The sequence below is a fragment of the Coptis chinensis genome, chromosome 4 (genome assembly GCF_015680905.1).
Source record: "Coptis chinensis isolate HL-2020 chromosome 4, ASM1568090v1, whole genome shotgun sequence".
In the NCBI taxonomy this organism is placed as follows: domain Eukaryota; kingdom Viridiplantae; phylum Streptophyta; class Magnoliopsida; order Ranunculales; family Ranunculaceae; genus Coptis; species Coptis chinensis.
Genome location: NC_141459.1, coordinates 3,165,964 through 3,186,799, shown reverse-complemented (window position 1 = coordinate 3,186,799; position 20,836 = coordinate 3,165,964). Strand labels below are relative to the sequence as shown.

Sequence of the window (20,836 nt, the reverse complement as noted above, 5' to 3'; positions counted from 1 at the left end):
GTCTAAATAATTAATTCTAATAAGGTTAAAAAAAAATCAAAAATTCAAGATAAAGATTAACATTCTACATGAAGCTTTTTAACATGCGAAGCATGCTTGCCACTAGATATCATGAAATAAACATGGGTATTTGAAAAAAGAAAAAAAATGGTTTGATTGCCTTTAAATAAATAAAAGGTCTTCTACAAATTGGGGACACATGTCAATCCTCAAATTTCCCGCCAAAATAATGATATTCATATTAGATCATCATCAATGAATAACTATATTGTGGCCTTAAGACTATCAAGAACTTTCTTGTACATTGATAATTATTTATGGGTACCCAAATTATTCATTCATCCATTTATCCATTTATGGGTTAATTTCGGTAATTTAGTCGAAGTTGCATACTTGCATGTCCTCTAATATGGCAACAAACGAATTACATTGGGTTTGACAAAGGGTCAAAATTCACTTCATTTTCTAAATTAATTTTGGTCTTGCTTGTCCCTTCATTGTTTGTGTGTCATGATGACCATTTACGGTAAGGTGAAAAGAAAACTAACCACCCCACATAATTACAACGCCTCGTTTCCCGCAAACATTTATCTTTGAAATAGTTATCTAAAATTTGATCTCTCTCACATTCTAATATTCTTTTTCACATTAGCAACAATCTACCAACAAAGCAACAATCTACCAAAGTTAAATCTACCAAAGTTATCAACATGCCTGTTCCCCGATGTTCAAGCGGTGAAACCAATCGATTACTCAAGTGACGAAATGCGAGAAAATGTGGGATAGTTATTCTATTGATGACTTCTGCCGATGAAGAAGAAGACGATGAAGAAGAAGAGATGTATGATCCTTATTTTGTTGAAGACCCTACCGATTACATGTGGGAAGACCAAATGATGATGATAGTTCGGTTCCGGGATGATGGCGATGATGAAGACGAGGAGGAAGATGAAGACGATGAGAAAGATGAAGACGATGAAGATTAAGGGTTGTTATGTTCTGTTGTTATGTTCTGTTCAGTTTTTATGTTGGGGTTTATGTTTTGTCTTAGTTTCTGGTATTTTTGTAATTTTTGTTGATGATAGTTGTAGAACCAGAACATGTCCTGTGAATGCTGTGTAGATTTTGCTTAGTTTTAAGGGTTTAATACATGAGTTGGTTTAATTCATGATTTTTATCTTGTTATTTTTACAAGAATCTTATCCATTATTCATGTTTTTTACCATTATTCTTGTTATTTTTACAAGAATCTTATCCATTATTCATGTTTTTTACCATTATTCTTGTTATTTTTACAAGAATCTTATTATTTATACATTTTTCTTATTAAAAATAATTTTTATAATAAAAATAGTATATATGAAACGATGTTAATGTAAATAACCGGTCCATCTTAATATTTACGAATCTCGAGGCTTTTAAACCACTGAGATCGTTAAGCGGACCGCTCATTTGCATCTTTTCATCTCTAAGATAATCACGTGGTATCTATCCACACACTCATCAAATCACTTCAAATCACTTCAAATAAGGAGAGTGTTGCAGTAGAGAGAGAAGTTGCGATGTCCACGTGGGCATTGTTTGAAAATAAGGAGAAAAGCAAAAGTGTCAAAAGTGAGGTTGAAAAATCAAAATTGAAGAGTGGTTAAAAGTGAGGTTGAAAAATCAAAATTGAAGAGTGGTTACTACTTGGGAACAGATTGACATTATGGGTTATTAATTGGGTGTACGTCGATATAAAATCATCGAAACTCTGCAGAAAACGACGAACTTGACCAAGATATTTATTATATTACGTGAGCCGTGACGACTTCCAAATTCCTTGCAGAACCGCACACTTATAAATGTATTTCATTTATGATCGTTTCAGCAGCAGCGAAGAGAGTGAGGAAGAGTTTCATTTGAACTTTGCTTCTTCTTTCACTATATATTACCGATATTCAAAAACCGGTTTATCTGTTTTATTTACTGGTTTTCAGTGGCCGATATTCCTTTCAGCTTAGCTGTTATTCCAGTTTTGCAGGAGAACATTAGCCCGAAAAGAGATTACATTCTCAGAAGAACAGAATTACGAAAAGCATGCTGTTTTCAGAACTTGAGGAACAAGATCAATCCCATTTGGCCATTCAGAGTCTACTTTTGTATTAATATGTATTTTATATTCTATATTGAAAAAAATGTATATTTATACATGTTTTAGAAAAGTTGATTATTGGCCTGAGCCAAATTTAAAGCTGTTTGTTTAACTTAAAATAAGAAAATTTATTTCCATTGTTTTGATATTCTATGAAGTATGAACTATTGCAGTTGGGAGATTGGATTGTTGTTTAGATTTTTATAATGTGTGCAAATGAGTGCTTTCCCTGTTTTTGGCAAGCAAAAATGTGTTAAACGCAGTTATAGTGTATTACTATGCAACTTTTTCCGCCGTTCTTAAATGATGTATTAGAGAAAAAAAAAAGTACTATTTGACTTGTGGGGATCTAATTGTGCAGTTGAGCTAATATGAGTGCAGAACTTGAAGGATTATTTAAAGGATAAAAACATGAAGGACGATCTTTGGGTTCTGTTTTGCAAGGAACCTAATTGTGTTGGGAAGGAATGTGGTTCAAGTTTTGTGTCAATTACGGATCCAAGTTCATGCATCAACCATGTCTCTGTCCTTTTCTTCAATATCGTACTCTTATTCATTTTCTTTTTCAGCCTACTTTGCAAGTCTTCGTCGAGAAAAATACAGATTCCTATACGTTTTAAGCGATTTTCCCATTTAGAGGGATCGTCTGCAGTCTTTAATGGCTGTTTAGGAGTGCTTTACTTAGGTTTAGGGATTTGGATGTTGCGAGAGCAGTTGAAACGATGGGGGACTGCTTTACCACTGCATTGGTGGTTGGTGGTATTGTTTCAAGGTGTTACATGGTTGTTTGCGAGTTTAACAGTGAGCCTCAAAGCAAGAAAACTCTCTAAACACTTTCTGAGACCATGGTCGATACTAGCTTGCTTGTATGCTGGGATTCTGTGTGTTTTCTCTCTTATAAATGTCATTTCAAACAAAGAAGTATCCGTCAGGCTTGTTTTAGATGTTTTATCTCTTCCAGGTGCAGTTATGTTGCTATTATGTGCTTTTAGGAATGAATATGAGGAAACTGGACAGACTATAAAGGGTAATGGTGTCTATACACGCTTGAATGGTGAGACTGACGGAAGTAGTATAACTGACTCTGATACGAACATATCTCCCTTTGCAAAAGCTGGATTTTTTAGTACAATGTCATTTTGGTGGTTGAACCCTTTGATGAAGATGGGTAAGGAGAAAACTCTTGAGGATGAAGATATTCCTCGGATGCGTGAAGTTGATTGTGCAAAGTCATGTTATTCATTATTTATGGAGCAACTGAACATACAAAGGCAGATTAGACCATCCAATCCACCTTCAATTTTGTGGACAATAATTGTCTACCAGTGGAAAGGAATTTTAATTTCTGGGCTCTTTGCACTGCTTAAAATACTGACTCTGTCTTGCGGTCCTCTCCTTCTTAATGCTTTTATTGAGGTTGCTGAAGGAAAACAAGCTTTTAAGCATGAGGGCTATGTTTTGGCTTTATTTCTATTCCTTGCTAAATGCTTAGAATCTTTATCACAGAGGCAGTGGTACTTCCGTAGTAGAATTGTCGGCCTCCAAGTAAGGTCTTTACTCTCGGCAGCCATATTCAAGAAGCAAATGAGACTCTCTAATGCTGCTAAGTTGAAGCATTCATCTGGGGAAATAATGAACTATGTCACAGTAGATGCTTATAGAATAGGTGAATTTCCCTATTGGTTCCACCAAACGTGGACAACAAGCCTCCAGTTGTGTATTGCATTAGGCATTCTTATTCATGCTGTTGGGATTGCAACAATTGCAGCATTGTTTGTAATTGTTCTAACTGTTCTCTGCAATACTCCCCTGGCAAAACTACAACACAAGTTCCAGACTAAGCTCATGGAGGCACAAGACAAAAGACTGAAGGCTACATCAGAGGCCCTTGTGAACATGAAGGTGTTGAAGCTGTATGCTTGGGAGACTCATTTCAAGAATGTTATAGAAAAGTTGAGGAAAGAGGAATACAAGTGGTTATCTGCAGTGCAGCTGCGTAAAGCATACAATGGGTTTCTCTTTTATTCTTCGCCAGTACTGGTCTCAGCTGCTACTTTTGGAGCATGTTACTTCCTTGGAATTCCTCTTTACGCTAGTAATGTTTTCACATTTGTAGCAACTTTACGTCTTGTTCAGGATCCTATTAGATCCATACCCGACGTTATTGGAGTTGTTATTCAAGCAAACGTTGCACTAGTCCGGATCATAAGGTTTCTCGAGGCACCAGAGCTGCAGAATGGAACTGTCAGACAGAAGCTCAATGTGAAGGAACTCAAAAATTCCGTCTTTATAAATTCTGCTGATTTTTCGTGGGAAGAAAATCATTTGAAGCCCACGCTAAGAAACGTAAACCTAGAGGTTAAACCTGGTGAAAAGGTGGCTATCTGTGGAGAGGTTGGCTCAGGCAAATCAACCCTTTTAGCTGCAATTCTTGGAGAAGTCTCAAATGCCAAGGGAAAGGTGTGTTCTTATTACATTTCATCTTTTATTTCTCTCTCCATAGCTTAAATGAATTATAGTAGGGTTGTAAGAAGTCTCGTTTTAGTTTGTAATTCACAATGTCCCCTTAGTAAGTTAGTATGCAAGCATACCATCATAGCACGAATCTGAGTAGAAATTAATATATGTCATGATAATAGTACCAATATATATACTGATAACAATACCAGAAATTTATATTCAGTTACTAGTGTGGATTGAAACAATTTTGGTTCTTGTCACTTTAAACTCTATAGTACTGTCTTGAGAGTCAAACAATGAAAATGTTTGCAAAGACGATAACAATTTTTTTTTTTTTTTTTTTTTTTTTGCTCGGTAAAGATGAAATCTCATTAAAAGTGAAAAGAAAGTAGGCCGAGAAAGCCTACTATTACAAATAAACAAAATAAAACTAAAAACATAGCCACAGGAGGCTAACCCGAGATCTACAAATTATTCTACTTCTAAATACAAAAGTCTATCCCATCTCACTACAAAATACTCAAAAGGGATACTCATAAACTCTTTAAAAATCTTAGACCACTGAAATAATAAATCCTTAATAGATATGATAAGCTCCTGCTTAGATGCGGAAACGCCTTCAAAGTGTCGACGATTTCGCTTAATCCAAATACCCGACAGAATAGCAAATGGTAATAAGCTCCAAAGGCGATTGCCTGATGAGGTAAAAGGACCATGACCCCAACCCTTCAACAAATCCATTACTTGCCCAGGACTCACCCAATAAAAACAAGACTCTAAATGGAAAGAAGACCAAATGTTCCAAGAAAAAGGACACTCCAACAAAACATGATTTACAGATTCATGGATTCACCATCTTTCCTACACAATTGACAATAGTTAACAATAATTTTTTTACGCTTCCGAAGATTATATCAATGGTAAAAATACGCTCTAAGGAGGTTGTCCAAGCAAAGAAAGAAATCTTGGTAGGGACTTTAACTCCCCATGTGACTAGATTGGGAAAAGAGAGAATAGGAGCACAAAGATTATGAGAATTTGACCAAGTAGGAATGCTAAAATAAAAAGACTTAACAGAGAGAAAGTACTTTTCTTGCTCGGGTACCACACTCTTTTATCACAGTTTTGCGTCAAAAAAGGTAACGCATCAAGCCTAGCCATAAGAGAAGCTAACGTATCGATCTCCCAGTCATTCAGAGCTCTGCAAAGACCTAGATTCAACGATATGCCAACCTCAGTTCTAACCATGCAATCTGTAACCGGTTTACATTTGAAGCTAGACAAGCCAAACAACAAGGGATAACCGTTAGCAAGTGAACCTCCCTCTAACCAACTATCTTCCCAAAACAGAATCTTGTCACCAAGCCCTAACTTATACCGGACACCTTTTCAGAAACATAGGAAAAACATTAAGGATTCCTTTCCAAACCCCACAACCATAAGAGATACGAACCGAACCACTATTCTATCCGAAATGAGTTTCCCCGAAATGGGACACAATCACTCTTCTCCACAAACTCTGACGTTCCTCTCCAAATTGCCACAACCACTTACCCAACAAAGCTTGATTAAAACTACTCATGTCTCAAAGACCTAAACCTCTGTTCTTCTTAGCCAAACAACACAACTCCCACCTAACCAAGTGATAGTGATGTTGTTCGTCCAAATCATCCCAAAGAAAGTTCCTCATAATTTCTTCAATCTTATTCGTAACACTTTTTGGAATGACGAAAAGAGACATAAAATAGACAGGGAGACTAGCTAGGGTGCTTTTAATGAGGACTGACCACCCCCCTTTTGATAAATATCTACACTTCCAACTTGCCAATTTCTTCTGGACTCTTTCAATGACCGGGTCCCAAATGAATTTAGACCGTGAATTTGCTCCAAGAGGCAACCCCGAGTACAAGGGAAGGAATCAGCTTGACACCCCAAAACCGTACCTAAATCACCGAGACCAGAAACATTACCTACACCATAAATCTTACTTTTAGACAAGTTCACTGCGACCACGACCGCGACCTCAAAAACAACAAAGGATACCTATCAACCATCTAATTTGATCCACCGAGGTCCCAAGAAAACTAAAAGTATCATCAACAAATTGGAGGTGAGAGATGTGAATCTGTCATGCCCAACACGAAAGCCATCAAGGATCCCCAAATTAAACTCTAGAAATCATCACAACCAAGATAAAAGAAGATGGAAATCGGATCTCCCTGCCTTGGCCCTTTAGAACTCTTAAAAAAGCCAGCTGGGAAACCATTAACAAGTACATAAAAAGACACTGTAGAGATACATTTCCGAACCCATTTTCTCCACTTCACTCCAAAACCCGTCCTCCTCAAAATATAATCCAAAAACTTTCAGTTAACATGGTCATAAGCCTTGGTTAAATCTATTTTACACACGACTCGAGAGCTATCACCTCTCCGTCTATCATCAATTGCCTCATTCGCAATAAGGATACCGTCTAGAATTTGCCTATCATGAATAAACGCTCCTTGTTCTTGAGATATCACTTTGTGCAGAACCTTCTTGAGCCTTAGAGCCATAGACTTGGAAATAATCTTGTAAGCACTCCCAACCAGACTTATAGGCCTCAAATCACTTATGTCGTCGGCATCAGTCACTTTTGGAATTAACGCAATGAAAGTGTTATTTAGATGGTGCACTTAGAATCCGGTGTCAAAAAAATCCTCGACCATACTCATGAAATCAACATGAATAGTCTCCCAACACCTCTTATAGAACTCAATGGGAAACCCATCTAGCCCGAGGGCTCTATCTCCTGCCAAAATCTCGATAGCCTCCCAAATCTCTTCCTCTCCAAACGGGTTTTCTAGCATCTCCTTGTCCAATCCAGAGATACCATCAAGAGGTATGGCATCCACGAAAGGTCTAACATCTGAAGACTCATAATATAGTCTATTATAAAAATCCACAATACCATCTCTGAGGTTTTCCTCCCCTCTCACATCTTTGCCTTCAATCCATAAACTTTCCAAGTAGTTCACTCTATTCCTAGCCTTAGCCATCTGGTGGAAAAACTTTGTACATTTTAAATCTTCAATTGTCACTCTGATCTTACATTGCAAATCTTACAAATCTTATGATAACAAATCTTACATTACAAATCTTTAGTAACTTTGTCAAAGGTCGAGAAGCATGTATACTTATATTCAGAATAAGTTGGGGCAGTGCTCAGATCCCTTTTTAAGTAAAAACCATAAACAGGTATAGATGATTGACATGGTGCCTTTTTCTTCATTTTACAGATTCAAGTATATGGGGAGATGGCTTATGTTTCTCAGACAGCATGGATTCAGACTGGAACAATTCAAGAAAATATACTATTCGGATCTAGCTTCAATAAAGAGAGGTACCAAGAAACTTTGGAGAAGTGTTCACTGGTGACAGACCTTGAGGTGCTACCATTCGGTGACCTCACTGAAATAGGCGAACGAGGAGTCAATCTCAGTGGTGGTCAAAAGCAGCGTATTCAACTCGCCCGAGCTTTATACCAGGACGCAGATGTGTATCTGTTGGACGATCCATTTAGCGCTGTTGATGCTCATACTGCAACAAGTTTATTTAATGTAAAGATTTTACTATAGTCCTCCTAAACTACACTATTGTGTATACTGACTTTTGGTGGAAGCTAACTTGTATTGTCACAGGAATATGTGATGGAAGCTCTGTCAGGGAAGACAGTCCTACTTGTCACTCACCAAGTCGACTTTCTCCCCACATTTGACTCAGTTTTGGTTAGTGTGCAAACCACCTTTTACTACGTACTTAAATTTTTTTAAGACGATTTGTGTTGTAAATTTAGTTTATCTTACCTCCATTTAAGTTTTTTCGCCCATTGATCTATTGCATGTTGACACCAGCCGAGCTAGCCCCAAGTCGGGTGAGAAGATACTAATATTTGTTCAAAGTTACCAACACATTTCAAAAACAAACATTCCTCATATCCTGTCAATGCCCACCTCCACACATTTTGGGCTTCAAAGCTCAATTTAATTTGACACGGGTTAGGATATTGTCACATTGTATCGTAAGCATATAATTTTAGCACTTAGCCTCTATCCTTTGATGGTTCTCAACCTTTCCTCTCTTATATGTCACCCTTTACATGAGAGATTTAGAAATTCAAGTAATCCGTACTTTTCCAGTTGTGGCTGCTTGGTAACTTAAACAATTATTATGTCTTTTTTACAGTTGATGTCAGATGGAGAAATTCTACATGCTGCTCCTTATCATCAGTTATTGGCCACTAGTCAAGAATTTCAGGTCCTTGTGAATGCCCATAAAGAAACTGCTGGTCCTGAAAGGCTCGCTAACGTTGTATCTTCCCAGAGAACTGCAGCACCTACCAGGGAGATTAAGAAAGCACATAATGATAAACAATTGGCAGCATCAGCAGATCAGTTGATTAAGTTAGAAGAGAGAGAATCAGGAGATGCTGGCTTAAAACCTTATTTACAGTATCTCAACCAGAACAAGGGATACATATACTTCTCTTTTGCATGTCTAGGTCATTTTGTGTTTGTGGCCGGCCAAATATTACAGAACTCTTGGATGGCCGCGAAGGTTGAGGACCCTCATGTTGGCAAATTGCGACTGATCATAGTATACTTGATTATCGGATTCTTGTCCACATTGTTTTTGCTTCTTAGATCTATTTCTGCCGTTGCTCTTGGACTGCAGTCATCAAAGTCTTTATTCTCACAATTACTGAGCTCTCTTTTCCGCGCACCAATGTCTTTTTATGATTCAACGCCATTGGGAAGGATACTTACTCGGGTAAGAGTCTCCAAGATAGAACTTAATGTTTGTTATGTAAGGGTGTGTGAGGCACTGAGGCTTATCTCTGTTATTCTTTCTTCTTATACAGGTCTCTGCTGATTTAAGTATAGTCGACCTGGACATCCCATTCAATTTGATTCTTGCCGTAGGTGCCGCCACTAATACATATGCCAATCTAGGAGTATTGGCTGTTGTTACTTGGCAAGTCTTGTTTGTTTCCATTCCAATGGTTTTCTTGGCAATATGCTTACAGGTAAATATTAAATCGATACAGAGATTTACTTTTGCGATATAGAAAGAGTAGCACCGAAATGAAATAGTTAAACATTCACTTTTCATGACCTTTGTCATACATGAAACTCTAAGAAGCTGGTTGAACATGGGGTTGATCTTTACTCTATAGTACGCAAGTATGATTTTAACCATCTTGCTTCTTTGGTTGAAGTTTTGGTCACAGGTCGGAAACTCTTCTTTGAACATAATGTATTGTACTGCACTTCATAGATGCCTGATTGTCCTGAAAAAGATGAGGACTAAAACTGAAATGTATATCTTGGAATGGTTTTACTCTCTCTGTTGGATCATATGGATTCGTTATCCCTCTGCCATCTTTAAACTCCTACTCCTACTTCCTCACTACCAACAAATTTGACAGATGTATGACAGGAAAAGGAGAATGTTTTTCTTTATTATTCTTCTGAAATGTGTGAATTTCTTCTGGCAGATTGAATTTTATTTCCCTCTTGTTTTCTCTTGTTATGTTGTTGTTATCACTCTAGTTTGTGTTATCCTGATTCTCTTTTCCTAAACTTGCAATTGTGTTTTTGAACACACAGCGATACTATTTTGCTTCGGCGAAGGAGGTGATGGGATCAATGGCACAACTAAGTCCATGCTAGCCAACCATCTAGCTGCTGAATCTATAGCAGGGGCAATCACAATCAGAGCTTTCCAGAAGGAAGACCGATTCTTTGCTCAGAATTTGGACCTCATTGACACAAATGCTAGTCCATTTTTCCACAACTTTGCAGCAAATGAGTGGTTGATTGGGCGTTTGGAGATCTTAAGTGCCACTGTTATTTCCTCCTCAGCACTTGCAATGGTTTTACTACCCCCTGGAACTTTTAGCCCTGGTGAGCTAAAACTTTTCTTCTACTTTCGGGTGTTATTATCCCATCCTCAATGTTAACATACTAGATTTATTTATTTCATTTTATATTGATAATGGTCTGATGGATGAGATCTTTATTTTTATATATTTATTGTTGTTAGATTTATTGAATGGACTTGAACAGAAATTGGATTATGATGACCTTAGTCATTGTCTGGCTAATGGGTGATTTTATTGCTAATTTTATGGTGGCAGGATTTATTGGAATGGCATTTTCATACAGTCTTTCATTGAATATGTCCCTGGTTTTCTCAATTCAAAATCATTGCACACTAGCAAACTACATCATATCTGTCGAAAGGCTAAACCAGTACATGCACATTCCTAGCGAAGCCCCACTGGTTATTGATGAGAATCGCCCACCTCCCAATTGGCCCAGTGTTGGCAAAGTAGAAATTCAAGATTTGAAGGTAAACTTTTAAGTGTATGCAACTTTGAATTAAAATGTGAATTTAGGCTTCATGGTTTATGAAGATCAATATACTAAGAAAAGTTTTCATCACACAGATCAAATACAGACCCGATACTCCACTTGTTCTAATGGGTGTCAGCTGCACAATTGAAGGTGGGCACAAGATCGGGATTGTCGGACGTACTGGCAGTGGGAAAACAACTCTTATCAGTGCCTTGTTTCGTTTGGTGGAGCTGGCAGGGGGGAAAATTGTCATAGATGGCCTTGACATTTCCACCATTGGGCTTCATGACCTTAGATCACGTTTCGGGATCATCCCTCAAGATCCTACTCTTTTCAATGGGACTGTGAGATATAATATGGACCCATTATATCAACATACTGACCTGGAAATATGGGAGGTACTTCAGTTTCTGTTTGGCCTTTAGTATGAAGAGAGTTATACAACAACTTAGAAATGTGAATACCATATATAACTCCTGAAAGCCCTTTTGTATCTCTATTGCACCACCAATTTGTCTCTTCCTAATGGTCCACATAGTATGGATGCAATAATACAGAGACATTTTCGGATGATTTTAAAATCTAAGTACTGTATACAATCTTAGATAACATTTAATTACCACAACAGTGCATATTTTCTACTTAATTTTTCAGTTTTGATAGTTTATAGTTTGGATATAACTTTCGTAAGTGCAACCTCACTAGAAACTTTTTAGTACGTATAAGGAAAACTAGAGTAATTGGATTTTTTGTGTGCACTTCTGTAGGTACTTAGAAAATGCCAGTTGGAAGAGGCCGTGCAAGATAAGGAAGAGGGTCTGGATGCTCCCGGTAAATGTTTAAGCTTTTGGGATTCTTTTATTATGAGCGAGGAATGATTTAATAATAAGAAATTTGGTGCTGCAGTGGTAGAAGATGGATCGAACTGGAGCATGGGACAGCGGCAATTGTTTTGTTTGGGCCGTGCTCTGTTGAGGAGAAGTCGTATATTGGTGCTTGATGAAGCCACTGCATCAATTGACAATGCAACAGATACAATCCTCCAAAAAACCATAAGAACGGAATTTACCGATTGCACTGTGATCACAGTGGCTCACAGAATACCCACTGTGATGGACTGCACAATGGTGCTTGCTATTAGTGATGGTGAGTTATATCTTTGACCGAATTAGTGAAGTAACTTCACCACAGCAACCATGTCACAACTTGTCTTCATGAACCATCATGGAAGTATTAGTTGCTTGTGTTATTAGATTGGTTGTGGCCTGTGGATCATAACAGTTGGAATTATTTCTAAAGATGGATGGTTTTTATTTCTTTTCAGGGAAACTGGTGGAGTACGACAAACCGATGAATTTGATGAATCGCGAGGGATCATTGTTTGGGCAGCTTGTCAAGGAATACTGGTCTCACAGTGAAGTTAACTGACAGTTAACACCAATGTATATAGACGTGTTTCCAGAACGAACAAGATACGGGTTGAGAAGGGGGAGTTAGCAAGTTAGACAATAAGTAGTATGAAAATGCAACTTTGGATGCACTGAGAAAAGATTCAGGGAAAGGGCCAAAGGTTTTGATTCATGTATTTGAGGCTGTACATATTTTTGTATCGGAATTAGTATACTCCAACTGTATTTAGTATAGGAATTGAGATATTTTAGCCTATTTTAGTTATATGATTAAAACGCCCACTACAATGAATACTTCATATATATGTTTGATGTTTCCTCTTTGCTGCTCGTCACTTTGCAGTTGGTACCAACCGCCAACGTTCATAAAAGGTTCATACCATGGTCTTTCAGGTCACTAACGTTCATACAATTTGAATTCAAAAAGAGCAATGAAATCCAAATTAGGGTTTGAAGGAGAATCATGGGCAGAGCCACCGTTTGGGATGGATTAAAAACTTTTTGCTTTTTAGGGTTTAAAAATCAGTCAAGTAAAATAGACAATATCAACAAAAAAAAAAACGTAAAAAAAGACAGCAGCAGCCAAATTTGATCCGGCGTTGTGTATTTTGGGCTTGTGTTGCTTGGACCTCTTTTATAGTCTAGTGCGTTTGGCCGAGAGGGGTATGTGGCTAAAATTTTATTTGGTTGGTTTTTGTCTATCCTCATCTCTTCTCTGTCTCCCTCTCTACTCTCCACGCCATTTCAATCTCTTCCTCTTTCTTTCCCTCTCCATGCCTTTCCAATTCTCCGCTTACGCCCCGCCATGTCGTAAGTTGTGCTCTCACAGGCTAATAGCCTAATAGGGCTTTGGGGTTTTGAGATCGGCCCAACTGTGGTTTGGAATCCACAGTGGGTGATGGACCCGACAGTACAAATACATTGAAAATAGTTTCGACGTGGCACTGTGGCAGTCAACTAGTCGCGTACAAACACATTGAAAATATTTTACTTGCATCCAGATTATAACTGCAGTTAATTAAAGTTTCAGATATGCTCAAAGTCGAACACCATCCAATTTGGAAAAAGGACCATTCAAAGATGTTAGGACTCGCTTTCTTTTGACGAGAGTTTTACTTGTGGGTGCTTTTTTTATCCTTCCATCATACTGCCTCCTAGTTGCAGGGGCACTCTTTGCAGTCCTAGTATTGCTCTATACTGCTTCTCCCCCACTTGAGTCATTATCCGTCTCTTCTTTATAGCTCTCAGTTTTCTCACTCGATTCATCTTCTATGGCCAGCATCATCCTGACATATTGAAATCCCCTCAGTTTTGCTTTGCTGGAATCCGGACAGCAACAAACCTGAACAAACAATATGAGTCTTAATCCTCCACTAACATTTGGGAAGAAATGCATGCATATGCTCTATATAACATTGTTTAGATATAATATCAATATTAACAGCTGTGCAGCAGAACCTAATGCTAATTGCAAATATAACAAAACTGATATGACAAAGAGGAAACCTTCCTACCTTTCTGTGGCACTTTGCTAGCATCCTTCAGCTTTGAAAAACAATATTGAAACTTTCTCAGTTTTGCTTTCTTGGAGTCTCGGTCTTTTCATTTGGGGAGAAATGTATGCATAAGCTCTATTTAGCAAGCTGACCAACAAGCTGGCTAATACATGACCAGAACTCACAAAAAATTAAAAACCAACACAAGCAGCCAGACCACGCATTCCTACAAAGCAAACATGTATTACAGTTAGATTCATGTGGAAAGCTTCTATGGTCCTATGGAGATACAATACCTTTAAAAGAAGTAAAGTAGTCCTGGTTACCAAGTTTAAGTGGTGCTCCCTTTCAATAAATATCTTAGTTTCCTAACTGCTAGTACCACCATTCCGCCAGTATTACTACTGCCACCACCATTACCTATACTACTACAGTCCAGATTAGACCCGGTGTACGCTGGCCCATATCATGGCCTCTTCCAATTGATTCCTACTGGGTACAAAGTATGAATTAGATGACCACCCCAAAGTCTACTGTGCTTGCAATCCAATCACAAAACAATCTCTTACTCTTCAGAACCACCAAGGGGAATATTTCATTATTCACCCTGGGGAACTAGCAAAACAAGAAGTAAAACCAATAAAGGGTAGTAACAAAGAAAACTAACACTCATGAGGTTTAAGTTCTAGTTGTTCTAGCTTTCAAATGGCCTTTGTATGTTACCAGACCTTCCAAAAGAAATGCTGCGTAGCTTGGGCAAGTTGACTCCAATCAGTCTTTTCACGTCCAACAAAAACAGGAATTCATAGATCGACTTAAGAAGCTTCTTATTTTTTTATATAAGAAATATAGGAATTCAATGATTTTGGCTACCAAGAGAGCACCAACAAGAATAGAAGCCTCCGTAAGGTGAATTACCTTTGTCGGACGAGAAAGCAACGAATTGTTGGAGCAGGACAGGACCCATGTACATGAAACAAAGCCGAATAACTGCTAAGAAAGTAGTAGAAACAAAGTCTTTCCAGAAACACCGAAACAGTGTTGTTAGAACTGGATGCATTGAGTTTTCGGATGGTTTAGGCCATTTGGATGCAAAGAGTTGTGAGATAACCTCTGCTCCATGATCGGGAGCAAGTGACGGAATTTCATCAAGCCTGAAGGGGATTTGTAGCATTTTTCCAACAATGGATTCAACCAATGCCACACAACTCTTGAGATTAAAGTAGCTGAAACGTAACCTGCGACATTTGATTTGCTCAGTAGAGGTTCTTCTTTTAGTTTTGGGCTCTTTTTGGGGAGTCCTACTTGTACTTTTGGTTTCGATTCCTTTAACCTCCTTGTTGATCCTCCCATTTTTCTCTTTCTATCAGTTGAAATCTAGACTGTGGAAGTGTAGGTTGGGGGAAAGTAAAATATGTACCAGCCATATTAAAGTATTAGAAACACTTAAAGCATGTTTAGTCCCTTTCTTTGTTTAAGGCACTAACCACCCACAAACAAAAAGTGTGATAGTTTGTAAATTATTATTTTCATACTAAACATTCCACGAAAATACCCAACGCCAACGGTACTAAAAACCAGACTGACAGATACAAAATGTGAGAATTCAAGAGTGTTGCAAGTGCTTAAACGATCCTTTAGCTAGCACAATAATAGTATGAATCATTTAAAAATGTGTATACGAGATTACGAGTTCAAATTGATTGCTTCCTGATAAGGTTGGGTGTCTTTTTAAATTTCTAGCTAAAAGTAACAGAGTATACATTGAATAAAATGGATGATATAAAACGTATTATTGTTTCAAAAAATTTATTAGTAGAAATTACTTCGACTCTTTGCATAAAATGTATATTTTCCCCCCTTTTTCCCTTCTAAAAAGGTAATGGTGTGCTAATTTCATGTGTTAACTTATACGAATATTACTTTGCATACAAGTATTTGTTAATCTTTATTACTTGCCAATCTACATTTTTCTTGGTAATATATTCTTTTTGTTTCTTAATTTTTTTTAATTTGTTTCCTTGACTCATTTTTCCAGAAGCCTCATTCGATTGGTATTAATTTTCCCTGCATTGACATGTTCTACAGAGTCTTACTTTAGTAGATATTGTCTTTTTCAGTAACTAATCTGTTTTTAAGGATTTCTTTTGTAATTGAAGGTACTTTTTCATTAGTTATCTTTTTGATGAGGGACTTTGATGAAAAATTTACTGAATCATTGTTGCAGTCTCCAGGGCTCTAGGTACAAACTTTATAATATAAAGATGGAGAACAGATCAGCGGCCCAGTCCTTATACACCCTTCGGAGATGTCCACTTAAAACTCTAATACTCTATCAATGACTACCATGACCGCTTCTTTATCAATAAGTTAAATTGCAAAATTTCGGTACAAACTAAGATAAAATCGATGTTTAGATCTAACAACAAACAAGGTTTCTTTGGATATCAGTTCCTGATATTCCAAACTGTATGTCAATGATTGTCAACAATGCTATCTGCTCTGTTTAAGGAACTCACCTGATCAGGAGTTAGAAAAACTGATCCTAAAATGTTGCTTATCATATCCTCTTATGTTAAAGTTGCTGAAGACTTTTGATCATGAAACTTAGCTGCACTAAATGTCATGAGATTCAACAACTTCCTCTTGTGAACCTGAAATTGGACATAGACGTCTGGTATAAGTATCAAAGCTCACATAGTCGCATGTCAATAGGGAAGAATATTTGAAATCATTATGTGATTCCACACTGAACAAAATACTTAGACATGGTAGCACCAACCTGTCTTGAGAAGGACTGCAATAGCAAAAAGGAATATCTCAATAAAAGGTGTAATATTTCTCTGATCAAAGGTTTGGGAGAAATGGAGGGATAGTGGGATACACCTTTTGGGATGTTTGTGTTCCGTTGGGAGGCTTTGCTTCGCATGTTGGAATTAGTTCAGTTTTCTTGTATTCTCTTTGTTGTTGTTGTTTTTTCTTTCCTTGTTTCTTTTTCTTGCATTGTAATAGGTGATCTCATCCTAAACTCCCTTTGCCTCGATTTGGTACCGCTCTCGCAGCCTGCACCGAAACAGCTAATAAAAAATTCCATTTTACTGATAAAAGAAAATAAATAAATAAAATACATAAACAAATAAATAAATAATCGTTTCGCATGAAGCGCTCAACCAAATAAACTTTCAAACATATTAGTAGCCAAATGCTATGTTAACTAATTTTTTTATTATTATACCATAAACAAAACAAGCTAGTATTACAAAACAACGGAACATTACAAAAAAGTTGTTCCATACCAAAGCACACGACAAAGTACATAAGCTATAGAAAAGTTTTCGAAAGTCCAATAAATCACACTAGAAGATCCGAGAGGCATGTCCACCTTTTAGAATGGTAAACGAACGGGAGATAAGCAGATATGATATAACTAATAAACATCCAATGTGAGACTTCCAAACAACTCAACATATACAATGACACAGTCCCATAAATACATGCTCCCTAGTCATATTGGTTTTGATTTTATTCTTTAGGGACACCAATAGAAGTTAGCAATTACCACGATTGACAAGGAGTTTGGAGACACCAATAACTTCAAGTACCTACTTAAGGTGAATACGCGTCTTCGATTTATGAAAAGAAAAAAAAAATGATAAATACTTTCACATAGGAAAATACATAAATGCATAATTCAAAAAATAAAAATAAATAATAATTATTGCTATTGCTATTGCTAGTACAAATGAAGAGAAGAATGTAAAAAAGATAGCAGCTTACAAGTAAAAAGTTGTTTAGACTGGTAAACTAGTTCGCTCTTTCAACAAGAATAGAGTAAATCTCAAATGCGCGCACATTTTAGGAAGTACTATAAAAGGGATAAGGAACCAAGTATTGTTTCTCATGATATGCAATGCAAAATGACCTTCTATACATATAAGTAACCATGAACAACTCAAAATTATTTCTTTAGGACAATTAATATAATACATGTCTTAATATAATATCATAAACAAGATCCGCCAGTATTACAAAACATCACATTCAACCTGTTCCAACCAAAGCACAGTAGGAAATAAGTGGGATGTAAAATAATTTATGAAGTCCACCAAATTCAACTAGGAGAAACAAGAAGAATGTACTCAATTTAGAGAGGTAGTCAAACAGAAACAGGAAACAAACAACCCACATAGTTAACCAGAAACAAGAGATGATAAGATGAAAATTGATAGTGAAGAAGAGATAATACTAGTTAACCATAACCACACTATTTCAAGAAACAACTAGTTAGCCACATAGTAAATTCGAGGACATCACCTTTAGCACAGCCTTTTGGCAGGCGCTTGAGAAGCATCTCCATTTCTTTAGAATTTGGTCCACCTTCCACAAGCAAGTCCACTAGAAGAGAAGTAGTTTTTGCATCTGGTGAGAAACCCTTGTCAAGCATGATATTGAGAAGTTGCATTGCCTTGTGGGTATCATTTTTTTGGTCTAGGAATCCTTGGACCATGATATTGAAAGTGAAATCATCTGCAGCAAAACCCTTCTCTTGCATCTCATAAAACAAATCTTGAGCTTCTTTCGAATTCCCTTCTCTAAAACATCCACTAATCATTACGAAATATGTCCTAGTGTTAATAAGCTGCAAATCCCTAACTGAGAGGGTACGAAAGATTTCCTTGGCCTCACTTATTTTACCATCTTTGCACATGCCATCAATGATGATGTTGTAAATCAGAACATCAGCTTTCATTCCATTATTTTCCATCACATGGAACAGTTCCATTGCTTCAGCAGAACAACCATTTCTGAAGAGGCCATGTATTAATGAACCATATGTGAACTGGTCAGGTTTTTCCCCACAAGCTTTCATGTCTTTCAGAAGCTCTTTTGCAACCAAAACTTCTCCACTCTTGCAAAATCCATCTACCAGGGTATTATAGGTTATAGTGTTGGGTTTGAATCCCTTAAGTTGCATCTCCTTGAAAACTTGATCTGCCTTGTCCATCCCCCTAGCCTTGCAATAGCCATTGATCAAAATGTTATAGCTAACCACATCAGGACCATGACCTCTAGCAACCATCAAATCGAAAACACATTTTGCCTCCGTTATCCGCCCTTGCAAGCAATATCCATCCATCAAACTATTGTATTTGACTGTGTCAGCCTCTTCGCCTCTTTCAATCATTGTCTGGAATAGTTCAAATGCTTCATCGACCATCCCATCTTTGCAACAAGCGTCAATTATAATACCATACGTGTGTCCATCTGGTAAGATTCCCCTACCTGTCATTTCATTGAACAGTCTTATTGCATCCTTCCCTTTCCCTGAAGTGTATAAACCATCAATTAAAGCATTGTATGCGGAAAACATCAGGATTTATTCCTCTTTGAGATGACATTTCTTGAAATACCTCAAAAGCCTCCTTTATCCATCCTTGTTTGCAAAGAGAATCCACCAAGATGTTAAAAGTTACAACATTCGGTGAGACATTTTCAGATAACATTTGGCTGAATACCCTCTTGGCATCTTCCCACTGATTTGATGTGCATAGGTGCCTGATTAAAGAGTTAAATGTGAAAATATCAGGTTTTAAACCTCTATGAGACATCAGTTGTAACAAATCAAAAGCTTTGTTTGCCCTGCCTTCTTTACAAAATGCATCCACCAAAATGTTAAAGGTTATGACATTCAGTGTCACATTCTGCGCCAACATTTTGTCCAATAAATGCATGGACTCTTTCCATCGACCAGATCCACATAGCCTGCAAATCAAAGGGTTGTAGGTGATAACATCAGGTGTAAGGTTTTTGGAGGTCATTTCCTGAAATAGATTCCATGCCTCATTCACCAAATTCTCCTTACAAAGGGTGTCGATTAGCATATTGTATATATGAACATGAGGAGTAAACTGTTTGTTTTCCATTGCCCTCTTGAATTGAAGAGCAGCAGTAGAATTCACAGACTTGCAAATCCCATTCATTACTGTCCCATAACTGACATCATCACATGGATACCTGTTTTCCAGCATTCGGGTAAAAAGATCCATAGCGTCTGCTACTTTACCACCTTTACACAGCCCCTTAAGTAGGGTGTTCAAAGTAAAAGCATCAGGTTCAAATCCCCGTTTCAGAATACTCCCGAAGACAGCAAAACCGAAATCAACCCGACCCATATTGGAGTAACAATTGATTAGTGTAGAAAGTGTAACAATATCAGGTTGAATACCAGCGGCATCCATCCTTTTGGACATAGATAAAGCGACGGAAAAGTGTTTCATCTTGACAAGTGCTCCTAGTAATTGGTTAAAAGGGAAAATGGAAGGCGAGTGTTTCATCTTAATCAACTTATCGAACAGACCCAAAGCCTCATCAAGTCCAAGTGTTCCTGATTTACATCTGTCCCGTACAAAATTGGAGAAAGAGGAAGTAGTAGAACTAGTCTGGGAATGGAAAAGAGAAGGAAAATTTGTTACCAGCTTATTATTACGTTTGCGACCCAACAATCCAACAACACATGCTGCTCTTCTCCACATCGCCATTTCCAACAACTCAGTAGCACGTGATTTTGAACCAAGTAAAAAAAAAAATTTGCTAATGTTATGTTTGAAGAGCGACCCGTTAACTAAATATCCGCCAATTAGTCCGCCTGCGGCCGGACCTGCTACATTGCGGCCGGACCTGCTACATTGATAGTTCACGATTAACTATTTTTACTTTTATCAAACTATTAACAACTACAATACAACATTACCTACCGTTACCTGCCATTAGTTGCATTACCTACCATTGGCAGAGTATTGACTGACCTTCCTCCTCGTAAGCCAATGTAAATGAATCCTTAGCTTTTCAATAGATTAGCTGATAAATTGAATATCGGAGAGTGAGAGCGATTAAGGTTTTAATGGAGACAACAAAGGGTTTACAAATGCTAGTATAAAC

At 37.4% G+C, this 20,836-nt stretch overlaps 3 protein-coding genes across 11 annotated transcripts; 1 reads left to right on the top strand and 2 right to left on the bottom strand.

Annotated features, from left to right (window-relative positions):
- Positions 1-1,810: 1,810 nt before the first annotated feature.
- LOC147501238 (ABC transporter C family member 10-like) lies at positions 1,811-12,722 on the top strand. Its single transcript, XM_086606248.1, is given in 12 exon segments — positions 1,811-4,594; positions 7,873-8,193; positions 8,275-8,361; positions 8,819-9,403; positions 9,495-9,659; positions 10,243-10,273; positions 10,276-10,539; positions 10,773-10,987; positions 11,085-11,390; positions 11,760-11,823; positions 11,899-12,138; positions 12,317-12,722. Coding segments are annotated over 12 exon segments (4,431 nt in total). The 5' UTR covers positions 1,811-2,545; the 3' UTR covers positions 12,421-12,722.
- Positions 12,723-13,318: 596 nt separating this feature from the next.
- Positions 13,319-19,258, bottom strand: LOC147501237 (uncharacterized). 9 transcript variants are annotated; one of them, XM_086606259.1, is made up of 6 exons: positions 18,212-19,258; positions 16,784-16,960; positions 16,680-16,694; positions 16,417-16,551; positions 14,083-14,123; positions 13,319-13,743 (listed from the first exon to the last, which is right to left on the bottom strand). In XM_086606259.1, the coding sequence occupies exons 1-2, from the start codon at positions 19,185-19,187 to the stop codon at positions 16,839-16,841; spliced, it is 1,098 nt and encodes a 365-aa protein (XP_086462385.1). In that variant the 5' UTR covers positions 19,188-19,258; the 3' UTR covers positions 13,319-13,743; positions 14,083-14,123; positions 16,417-16,551; positions 16,680-16,694; positions 16,784-16,838. The 9 variants fall into 9 exon arrangements, with proteins under 9 accessions (XP_086462385.1, XP_086462384.1, XP_086462381.1 ...); XM_086606258.1 differs by having other exon boundaries at positions 16,417-16,571; positions 16,680-16,960; XM_086606255.1 differs by having other exon boundaries at positions 16,680-16,960.
- On the bottom strand, positions 19,240-20,811 carry LOC147501236 (uncharacterized). The gene has a single exon (XM_086606252.1). It carries the CDS (start codon positions 20,434-20,436, stop codon positions 19,240-19,242), a length of 1,197 nt encoding a protein of 398 aa, XP_086462378.1. The 5' UTR covers positions 20,437-20,811.
- Positions 20,812-20,836: the final 25 nt, after the last annotated feature.

Coding starts and splice junctions, on each gene's coding strand:
- LOC147501237 (XM_086606258.1), bottom strand. CDS start 19,187: ATGACAGGTAGGGGAATCTTACCAGATGGACACACGTATGGTATTATA. Junction 16,961..18,211: donor GCCAAAAGGCTGTGCTAAAG/GTGATGTCCTCG, acceptor GTTTCGGTGCAG/GCTGCGAGAGCGGTACCAAA.
- LOC147501236 (XM_086606252.1), bottom strand. CDS start 20,436: ATGGCGATGTGGAGAAGAGCAGCATGTGTTGTTGGATTGTTGGGTCGC.